The following is a 12161-nucleotide window of genomic DNA, read 5'->3' on the forward strand; positions in this document are numbered from 1 at the left end:
CCTGTCAAATGGGAGTGGGACTCCATTACTCCCATAGGTCCGAGGCTTGCTTAAAGTGTTCTGAGCGCGGTAAATTCATGAAACAGGATGCTACCCTACTTGCACATAGTCCAAGTGAGGATCTCTCCTCTAACGGGTTATGGACCACCAGTGAATTGTATAGTCCTAGCCGCCTGAGCACAAGGAGGGCCACAGCTCAGAATATGTCCGAGATGCCCACTCCCATTCCATAGCAACTGGTATCCCAACACTCAGGACCACTTACTAGGCCACTCAGCCGTTGCCCATGGTTCATGAACTAGGACGTGACTACAATAACCCACAAACATTTTTTTGTTCTAAATAAATATATAGATTTTCTAATGTATTTAGAAGAGCTCCTTTGTTTATTTTATGTAATATAGTTAATTCCTGCTCTATAGTTGTGAACTGATATCCGGTTGTACTCGTGTGTTGGCCCATCGCAGAAATTTTTTTATGCCCCTCAGCATTGACATGTTCTAAGTATCTTACAGTAAAACTCCGCCGTTTGCCTAACATATTTCTTTTCACACTGATGACATTTCAATTTGTAAACTCCAGATTCTGAATTTTTGTCTTTTGCTAGGGAATTAACACTATTGAAATTAAAGAATTTTTGCTTTGTATTATTACTTGTTGAATATGTGATCTTATAGTTATATTTTCTGAACAAATTCATTACCGTATATAAGTTAGGGTTGTTGAAGGTGAACTTGGCGTATTTATCTTTCTTTTTTATTTCGGGCGTTAGATTAGTTTGGAACTTCTGTTTGAATTCCGCAGCAATCCTACTTATAAAACATCGCAATACGTACATACATTCCTAACCAATCATGACGTTTTTTACAACACAACATCAATAAAAATTTTTGTAGATTTTTGCAAAGTACTCAAGAACGTTAAATTAACACATCAAGTAACATGCTCCTTTGACATCAAGAACATGTATACAAATATTCCTGTGGATGAAACAAAAATATTATCAGGAAGAATCTAATAGAACACAAGTAACTCAGCTTACCAGAAATAGATGATTTTATTAATATACTCAAATTCGCTACGAAACACAATTATTTCACTTTCAATAAGAAGATATATAGACAGGAAGGCTTCCCTATGAGATCTCCTGCTTTGGGCATTTTAGCCAATATTTATCTTGATTATCTCGAACATACCAAAACAATAGGACCAATAGAGGGTCTCAATTTATGGATACGCTTTGTAGGCGACACTTTTGTAGTAACAGTTCGTAGAGTGAACAACAGTGAAGATATCTTCAATAAATACATTGGATTCTAGAATACAATTTACAATAGAAAAAGAAAAAGAAGGTTCCATAAATTTCTTAGACATAAATATAACGCGGCAAAAGGAAGTTTGTTTTCAAGACACACAGAAAACCCACTTTTACTCCCATTACAATAAAGAACTACTCATTGCATCCGGAATCACAAAAAAAAGTCAGCTTACTACAGTTACATATATAGAACATTTAATATACCCTTTACACACACAGAACGAGGAAAAGAACTACTCTTTATCCGTAAACAAGTCCAATACAACGGATTTGAACTAAATATGGTAAACAAAATAATCGGAAAATTCAAACAGAAGTTTCAAACTAATCTAACACCCGAAATAAAAAAGGAAAATACGCCAAGTTCACGTTCAACAACACTAACTTATATACAGTAACGAATTTGTTCAGAAAATATAACTATAAGATCGCGTATTCAACCAGTAATAATACAAAGCAAAAATTCTTTAATTACAATAGTGTTAATTCCCTAGGAAGAAACAAACATTCAGAATCAGGAGTTTACAAATTGAAATGTCATCAATGTGAAAAAACTTATGTTGGGCAAACAGGGCGCAGTTTTACTGTAAGATACTTAGAACATGTCAATGTTGAAAGGCATAAAAAAATTTCTGCGTTGGGCCAACACATGAGTACAACCGGACATCAGTTCACAACTATAGAGCTGGATTTAACTATATAACCTAAAATAAACAGAGGAGCTCTTCTAAATACATTAGAAAATCTATATATTTATTTAGAACAAAAAGTAATCAGGACCATAACCTGAATGATATAATTGACAATAGGAACCTTATATTTGAAGGGATATTATCAAATCTTGAAACTTTGGGCAAAACAAACAACACAGGCAATATAAGGATGAATAAGAACGAGCCTCCGCTATTTCGTACGTCCACTCTCCCCACTCCTTCTAAATCCGAAGCCGTGATAGCAACACGCCTCCTCCCCTGAAGGTGGGGCAAACAGCGGAACACACACATCATTATTATTCAAGACATAAAGCAGCTTCAAATGTAGTTCCTCCAGGGTCACTGTAGAATTTGAGTTTAACAATAAGGTATGGAACCATTTTATACACTAAGTTACTTTGTAAAGACACGTGAATTCATTATAAAAGCAAATCCCTATTTTCCTCATTTCATTTCAGAAATTGAGACGAAGCTCCCTTCTCAATTAGTTAACGGCAATCGGCTTCAAATTTTCACATTAAACTCAATTTATGATACATTAAGTAAGCTCAAAATAAATAACAGCCAACCTGGAAGGTGTGAAAGAAGTGAACATTCAACAATATTTAGAACAGTGTCAAGGAGTCATATATAAATAATAAAAAAACTTTTAACTGGAAGACAAGCAGATATTTTTTAGTGTAATAGAGTTTGAAACTTTTAACAACAACTGTTCAAATGAATAGATATATTTTTTTTTTAAGTAGGCTAACTATGTATTCATCCTGTCTCATTTCACCAACCCATTAACCACCACATTGTTTTAATTTCATTTTAATTCAATTTATATTCAAATAGTTCTTTAGAGGAACAAGGTACCTGAAAATAATGTACTTAAAAACTCTGTGATTCACCTAAGCTATACAACAGCTGAAGATGTTCTCAAATAAGAACGAAACATGTCCTATTTATATTTAGTTAATTTGCTAAAAAGCAAATAAAAAGTATCAAAAAGTTGGAAGATTTTCAATTATTGTAAGTCTCTGTGATGTAATTGCACTGTACATAAAGTTCAAAGCACTCCACGTAGGTTGGCCAAGTTTCTTCTGAGCTGTCAATTGGTCCAATATTAGCAATTAAGGACAGTGAGTGATATAATGGAGCTAAAGTTGCAAAGGCAGTGAAAAAACTGTTTTGTCTAAGGGCATGGAACGAAAGGCACACCCGATTCTACGTTGCTTCAGAAGGAGGCCCGATACTACGGTCTTTACTATATGGCATCAGTCACTGTGAAAACACACGAGAAACGTTTTTTTGCATGATATTATCCTCATTTTTCCGTATTGAAATTCAGTTAAAGAAGAACAATAAAAGTTTGATTTCCACCTATTCAATACTTTACAAGCAATTATAAAATTAGGATCTCATCCTTATTTTATTACTAAATTATTAAAAACATAGGACATGTTTCGTTCAATTATTGAACATCTTTAGCTACATACATTTTTAACAAGGTCAAAATCGGTAATACTATTCTAATAACATGCAACTATTGTTTACTGCTAAAAGATTTAATATAATAACTATTTAAATACTTTTGAATATAAAACATTATATATTACGTCATCATTGTTAAAACAATATTACTATTTGTAGTGTTTGATATTTTAAAAATCTTGTTCTGAATTTGAATGCAATGTCACAAGTTAGTCAGACATAAATACATTTACAATCTGTTGAAGTTGTTGATTATCTTAAAACTATCAGTTGGATGCATATTAAAATCTTTTTGCTACTATTGGCGCGAGCATCACTACATCTTGTACTTTATGAATACAAAATCTTGGTGCTCTCTCAAAACAGTTGAGTTTGCTTGTGACTAATAATCTTTTCATCCATAAATTAACAAAGTGAAGCACACTGTTGATTATTATTTATTTATTTGTCGTATTTCAAATCTTTAACGTCCAATTGTTCAAATTCACGACTTGCTTTTAAACTTTGCCGGTGTGGAGCAATTCTTCAAAACTTTATCATGAACGCTGTCAAACAGTGTCAGTCCAGTTATGATGATAAGTAATTAGTAACTTACTCGAATTTTACGAAAGTAAGTTTGTTGACATCTCTGTAACAGGAAAATAATTTTGTTAAATAAAGTTAGATGGTATTAAAAGTTGAAGAAGCTAATGTTGAAGGATCAGCACTTACCCTTTCTACTTCTGCCTGTATTTACATTTGTGCACTCAACTGTTTGACGACTACTTGTGCTCCTCGTGTTGTATGTGTGTCTCCGTATCTGCGGGGTATTGGGAGGGGAGGTAACAGAGGGCGGCGTTCTAGCGAATGACTTAATTCATGGAGGGAAATGTTCAGAATTTGTGTGGAGGGGTGTTTGTATATTCGTAGATTGACTGTTATTGTTATTTCGGATAAAACTGTTTGTCAGTTTTGTATTATTGAGTTTGAATGTTTGTATTAACTTCGGAATTTGTTCTATTAAGGGGTTTTTTATTTCTATTTCGTCATTCACTTTTTTATGTTTATTGAAGTATTTGTCTAGGTAAATATGTATGTTCTCCAGCTCATTCATTAATTTTCGTTTATCGAACTTCCTGATTATTTTTTAATCATTTTCTAATGTGGTAAAATGGTGTCCTTTTTCTTGCATATGATTACTCATTGTGGAAAATTTGTTATGTTTAGCTGCGTTTACATGTTCCAAATATCTAGTTATAAAACTTCTGCCAGTTTGGCCAACATAAGAGAAACCACATTCTGAGCAAATTAGTTTATAGATTCCTGAATTTTGGTATTTGCTGTTGCGTGAATTTACACTATTGTGGTTGAAAAATGTATTTCTATTTGTATTTTGTGTTCTAAATGCAATATTGATTTGCCGTTTTTTGATCGGATTTGTGATTTGGTATACTACTGGGTTGGTGAATGTAAATGTTGCGAATTTTGGTTTTTCATTTTTGATCGGAATAAGGTTAGTAGCTAGTTTCGATTTCACTCTGTTAATGATTTTGTTGACATCTATTTTATAACTGTTGACTGAAGCTAAGTGTTTTATAAATTGAATTTCTTTCTTTAGACTATTATCAGAAAGTGGCATTTTGAAGGCTCTGTATACCAGACTAAAAAAAGAGCAGCTTGTTTCTGTGATTTTGGGTGTAGGGAATCTTTTTTAATAGTTAGTGGGACATAAGATGGCTTTCTGTAAATCTGAAAGTTAAATTTGTTTTCTGTTCTTGTTACTGTAATATCTAAAAAGTTTGACGAATGATTATTTTCGTCTTCCTTATTGAATTTTACTCTTTGGTCCAGATTATTTAAAAAGTTTAATATATTATCACTGTCATTAAGTTTGCTATCTATTATAACAAAGGTATCGTCTACGTATCTCAACCACAAACATAGTCCTTTTATGTTTGATTTTATTTTGCTGTGCTCTAGATGATCCATGTAAATATTTGCTAAAATTCCTGATGTGGGGTCACCCATCCCCAAACAAATTTGTTTGTAAATTTTGTCATTGAATGTGAAATAATTGTTGTTTAAAACAAAATTTAATAGATTTATAAACTCTTCTATTTCGTACGTGCTTAATTTGCCCTGTTTAATTAGATTGGATTTGATGATTTCAACGGTTTCTTTAATAGGTATGCTTGGATACATATTGGTTATATCATAGGAACATATTCTGTGATGCGATTGCAAGCTAAAACTATTTAATTTTTCGCAAAATTCAATTGAATTGTTTATCATTGAATCGCTATTAAATTTATAATGTTTCTTCAAAAATTGGTGTAAAAATTTTGAGATTTTATAAGTAGGACTCCCTCTACTATTGATTATAGGTCTAACAGTCATATTTGCTTTGTGGATCTTGGTCAATCTACGAATATACAAACACCCCTCCACACAAATTCTGAACATTCCCCTCCAAGAGTCACGTCATTCGCTAGAACGCCGCCCTCTGTTTCCTCCCTTCCCAATACCCCGCAGATACGGAGACACACATACAACACGAGGAGCACAAGTAGTCGTCAAACAGTTGAGTGCACAAATGTAAATACAGGCAGAAGTAGAAAGGGTAAGTGCTGATCCTTCAACATTAGCTTCTTCAACTTTTAATACCATCTAACTTTATTTAACAAAATTATTTTCCTGTTACAGAGATGTCAACAAACTTACTTTCGTAAAATTCGAGTAAGTTACTAATTACTTATCATCATAACTGGACTGACACCGTTTGACAGAGTTCATGATAAAGTTTTGAAGAATTGCTCCACACCGGCAAAGTTTAAAAGCAAGTTATGAATTTGAACAATTAGACATTAAAGATTTGAAATACGACAAATTAATAAATAATAATCAACAGTGTGCTTCACTTTGTTAATTTATGGATGAGAAGATTATTAGTCACAACCAAACTCAACTGTTTTGAGAGAGCACCAAGATTTTGTATTCATAAAGTACAAGATGTAGTGATGCTCGCGCCAATAGTAGCAAAAAGATTTTAATATGTATCCAACTGATAGTTTTAAGATAATCAACAACTTCAACAGATTGTAAATGTATTTATATCTGACTAACTTGTGACATTGCATTCAAATTCAGAACAAGATTTTTAAAATATCAAACACTACAAATAGTAATATTGTTTTAACAATGATGACGTAATATATAATGTTTTATATTCAAAAGTATTTTAATAGTTATTATGATTAAATCTGTTAGCAGTAAACAATAGTTGCATGTTATTAGAATAGTATTACCGATTTTGACCTTGTTAAAAATGTATGTAGCTAATGATGTTCAATAATTGAACGAAACATGTCCTATGTTTTTAATAATTTAGTAATAAAATAAGGATGAGATCCTAATTTTATAATTGCTTGTAAAGTATTGAATAGGTGGAAATCAAACTTTTATTGAACTACTAACCAGTTACCTGATTTTTTACCTTGAGGTGATATTTTGACTGATGATGCCCTCAATGAAGGGCGAAACATGTCTCAAGTGGAATCAATAATAAATTCCTAATTTATAAAATTTATATGTATTGAATAGGTGGAAAAGACAAACCTTTTAGCATCCTACATTACCATACTAAAGCACAAAAATGACGTGCTGTGTCTTGGTGCAATACATAACAACAGTGCGTGCGCTGCCATCTCTTGGTTTCTTCAAATAGCACTCTGCCAGTGGCTTACCACCCTCTAGCAGGTACGAAATGCATACAAATCTAAATATTGCTCAATGTGTGGCTTACCATTATCTAGCCCCGAGCGCCTCAATTGTACAGTCTATTCTCCAAAAATTGGACACAGAAAATCTAGTGATTGCTTCTTGCATTAGTTTCAGCCTGATCGACGTGAGGTCTTCTCTGATTGTTTTGCCCGTTCCTTTCAGTTTCTTTTTAGATTTGAATAGTTTGTTCCGTTTGCGGTACGACACAAACTTCACTATTATCGGACGCGGCTTATCTGTACTCATCTTGCCTACCCTGTGACTTCTGTCTATGTCCTCGTGCGTTAAATGTACTCCAATATTGTCAGCTAGCTCGATGACAATTTTGTCCATGTCCTCGCCACTAGATTCCCGTACCCCGAACACACGCAGTGATTGCCGCTGCTGATATTGCTCGAGAGCATTAGTCTTAGTTTCGAGCTGTTCCCTGAGGTCTGATATTGTCTTGTCTCTGGCCTCAAGCGCTTCCCTCGTCTCCTCGATTACTTTGGTATTAAAATCTACTGTAGCTTTAAGCTGCTGTAGAACGGCCCTGGCTGCCTGGTCTTGTGTGATGTTTGCTAGCGTGGCGAGTGTTTCCTTGTCTCTCAGAGCTTCCTGTAGGGCGCGCTTCACTGGGCTGTCTGTTGTTGCTACCTTTCCTTTCCTTGGCATGGCTGTTTACAAGAAGGATTATGTTGTTAATTACTTGTGATACACTTTGAACTTGCTATTCGTAGCACGGTGGTCTTACTTATCACTCATTTGAAAGTTCCACACATAAGACTGAAACACATGCTACTAAGCACTGGTCACCATCTTAGAGGGGGTTATTTGGATTATAAGTGAACGTAAGAGCGATTATGTTTGTTCGAGAAGACATTGTTTTGGAGTTGAAGTTAGGTAATGCTGTCTGGCAACAAGGAAGTAGTTCATGTGGTAAATGCAATGTGTGGGGATCGTGGCACACTAGCATGGGCTGGTGTTGTAACGAGACGGCTGAGCCAGCAAACCTGACTAGGTCAAGAGATATGGCAATAGTTGTGGTGGAATGTGCTAGGTTTGCGAGACCAGCCAGGAGAGAGGTGAAGGTGTTTAGCCTTCTTGTGCTGTATTGCCGATGTTTTATTCTTCTTATTTTATGTTTGTTTTTTATCCAGCTGCTGCATTGCCATGGTTAACATATCTCTGGAAGTGAGTTGACCGTGGGCCATTTGTTTCTAATTATTATATAGTTTTGTTTTATGTTTGCTTATCTGTTGTCATTTGTCTGGTAAGTCTAGTAGGAAGAGCTTGTTTAGGCGTAGATATTCCACACGGTCAAAATGGAGGCAAACTCTGTACAGACTCTTTGAAATAAATTGAAATTGATAACAGGTATATTATTGGCAATTCACATACCTCAGTTTGTTTGTGACATGTTTCAGTTTTGATTACATGTTATGAAAAGTTTTATTATCATTATTTTGCATTTGGAAATTACTCTTTTTCAACAGACTATACATATTACTACTAGAAATATTTATGCCATTTCATGTCAATGTGACAATCCTTTAGTGTAATAGCTTTTCATAGATATATAAAACTTAGATTTATTTCTTACCTCATAGGTTTTTTGTATGATATCTAGACAAGTAAGAACTGCCAAATATGGCTGCCACCACAAGATTCATCATTGCCAGTTCTAGCGCTAAAAGTTTATCACATATAAAAAGATGTTGTTACGCACACGAGATTCATTTATACAAGGACATCAGTAAAGTTTCTGGGACATTTACTGGTGTAGCTGTAAGAACATTTTTAGGTATAAGTCTTAACTCTTTGCAAATATTTATTTGGTCAAAGAACGTGTTGGTTTTAGATTGTTTTAAATAGTTCACCATGGCATTGAAGGGGCTAGCCAGCCATTTAGTGACATCATTAACCCTCAGTACAATTGTGCTCACTCCCTGATTGAAGAAAATGTTTAATTACTTGCCTAAAATACTATCTTAGACTAAAATAATTTTTCCAACACTTCATGCAAGAATTTTTGCACTGTTATACTGAACTTGTTTCTTCCTTAAAGCATACTTCTGGTTTTTGTTTCCACTGTGTCTTACAACTAAATATATTAAACAGTTTACTAACAATCTCTGCCTGGATATAAATTTTTTGTGCATGTAAATTTTATATATATGAAGTTTACACACACTTAAAAGATTGAGAATGGAATAAATTTTAATGCTCACTATATTTCCAGTTATGTTGGATAGAGCTTTTGACGAACACAGTTTATGGGTTATTCTCAACAACAAAGAAAGCATATTTGAATCCCAGCTGGATTTTTGGTGTAAAATGTTTTTATGAATTGTAAATTATTATTGTAATTTAGTCTGAAATAAGATCTATTTAGTCCCTTGATCTATTCTTCAACAAAGGTTGTATATTTGAAAGCACAGTATGAGAGATCCCACCTCTGTGTCATGTCCCCAACACCTGACTTGGCATTTTGATAATTTCATAATTTGATAGATTTTATATAAAATTATTGTGAATGGAAATATCTTTTGTTTATTGTTTAACCAGGAAGAATTGTATGGATATTTTTTATTAAGAAACATTGCAAAAGTAAAACTTTTTTTGTTATATATATTTCGGAACTAAAACCTGAGAAGTTACTGTAGATCTGTTACTATTTTAACTTAATTATTGTTCTCCTTTTAAAATATGTTTTTGATCTTTCTTCTCTTCCAGAGCATGTGTGGGATTGCTGGCAATCCCAGTCGACCCAGATACACTCCATGCTGTGATGAGGGTGTGTTTGAGACTCACACGAAATTTTGATAATGCGAAGATTTTCATTGGTTCAGGAGGAGTACGGCTGCTGCTAAATTTAACTCAAGCTTCCTTCTTCCAAGGATATCTTACACTTTCGACCCTCTTGATCAGACATGCCATAGAAGAGCCGTATACTCTTCGCCAAGCTGTTGAGAAGGTATTATTATTATCATCATCATCATCATCATCATCATCATCATCATCATCATCATCATCATCCTCTTTCACTCCTGTTGTCATGAAAGCAATATGCTGCATTTATGTTCAAGCTTATTGATTGAAATGTAATATCTTGTTACAGGTTATTCGAACTAGAACACTTCGACACCTACCTCCACCATATAAAGAAGTGCTCTATTTTCTGAGAAACACTGCTGCATGTGTGTGTCGTGATCCAAGAGCATACTTAGAAGTTGCGCGTGAAATATTACGAGTGGATTTGAATTTTTCTTTAAAAAGTCGCAGTAAGTAAGGCGAATGATAACTATTGTGTTCAAATGAAGTTGTATGTTCTTTTATATTGTACATTTTTTACAATATTTATGGTAGGAGATTGGGTGAGCATCGCCTTCCTTTACGAGATATTACTGTATAAGATTGTCAAATTTACTTGAAATTTAGTACATGTTCATGGCAGGTAATCTGCTGCATACTTCAGATCTGTAGCTTAATAGAAGTGTACATTAAATTATTTTGGATCTGTGCAGAAGAAAATGGGCAATCTCTTTATCAACTTTTATATTAATCTACTAGACTTGTTAGAAGTGTAGAGTATGTGTTTCGATCCACTGAGTACACGGCAGGCTCCACCGCACACCTGTCATGGTGTGAAGTTTCTAGATATCATTTGAATCTTTTCCCTTCCATCTGATAGCATTTCTGGAGATATGTATTTCTTTGATGAATATTTGGGTGGGGGCACGATTAGTGTAGTGGCTTAGCTGCTAGGTTCAATTCCTGTTTGATTCCAGGTTGGAATTATCACTTTTAAAAAATCACATGGTGTTGGGAAGGGCATCTGGCGTTAAATCCCTGACAAAGCGTAAAAAGAGCCTGATGGATCTAATGACCTCATACCTCGGATGAACTGAGAAAAGTTTTCTTCGGCATGTTTCCTGGAAAATATTGAGAGTGAGCAGTGGTGGTGATGCTGATAGTTAGATTTGTTACATCTTATTTGTTCCATTATTACTACTCCAATCTTATACTGGATTTTTCTTCATCATCATCATCATCATCATCATTATTTTTCATTAAGCCATGTAGCCTATACAAGGATGGGAACACTGAAAGGAGCACAAATAGGCTGAACACAATGACAAGTCGATGTGGGAGAAGGAAGAAATTGAAAGACACTCGCAGGACAATCTCCGCATCCTCAAACACTACCATCTTCAAATAGATTGGCTCTCCCCTCATCAAATCCAGAATCCCAGTTTCTCTACATCCACTTCTTCTTAGTCCCTCATAAGCTAAATTTCTGCTTCTTGGCTTCATCGGAAGGGTGGCTTCAGCGCTCATTGAGGAGTCATGATGTAACATATCATCATTCTTGTTCTGGAAAGTGTATGATATGAAGAAGGCCAGAGAAATGCAGGAATGGGAAAAAGACAAAGGAAGTAAAGATGAATACAGGTAGTAAAATATTAGGTACACAGGGCAAACAGAAAAGAAGGGAGAAAACAAAGTGGATCATTATAAGTGTGGAAAGAAACAAACAAATGCAAATCAAGCAACGAATACAGAGACAGGGACATCGAAAGGAGCACACAATATGATAAACACGATGACAGGTCTGTGTGTGAAGAGGGAGAAATAGAAACACAGAAGCACAAGTACTCGGGCTTTTACCACCTGTATTCATCTTCGTCTTGTTTGTCTCTTTCCCTGTTCTGTGTTTATCCTTCTTTCTTCTTATCCTACTCTTCCCACATGAAGACTAATGATCACTCAATATGATCTTGCAAATGAGTGATGAAGCTGGGAAGCAGAAACGAACTTGTTAGGGGCTGAGAAAAAATGGCTGTAGAAGAATGGGGCTTGATGGGGAGAGAGCCACTATTTGAGGACTAGCATGTGGAGATGTGGTTATTATC

The 12161-nt window shown here is 34.7% G+C and overlaps 1 protein-coding gene across 1 annotated transcript in view; it reads left to right on the forward strand.

The window, feature by feature from the left end:
- Window positions 1-12161, forward strand: part of HUWE1 (HECT, UBA and WWE domain containing E3 ubiquitin protein ligase 1) — a 1366532-nt gene that overhangs the window by 689175 nt on the left and 665196 nt on the right. The window contains exons 28-29 of the mRNA XM_068226019.1: window positions 9982-10222; window positions 10367-10529. Of these exons, the coding sequence (XP_068082120.1) occupies window positions 9982-10222; window positions 10367-10529 (404 nt within the window). The remainder of the gene's footprint in view (window positions 1-9981; window positions 10223-10366; window positions 10530-12161) is intronic.

Source organism: Anabrus simplex, chromosome 2 (genome assembly GCF_040414725.1).
Source record: "Anabrus simplex isolate iqAnaSimp1 chromosome 2, ASM4041472v1, whole genome shotgun sequence".
NCBI classification, from domain to species: domain Eukaryota; kingdom Metazoa; phylum Arthropoda; class Insecta; order Orthoptera; family Tettigoniidae; genus Anabrus; species Anabrus simplex.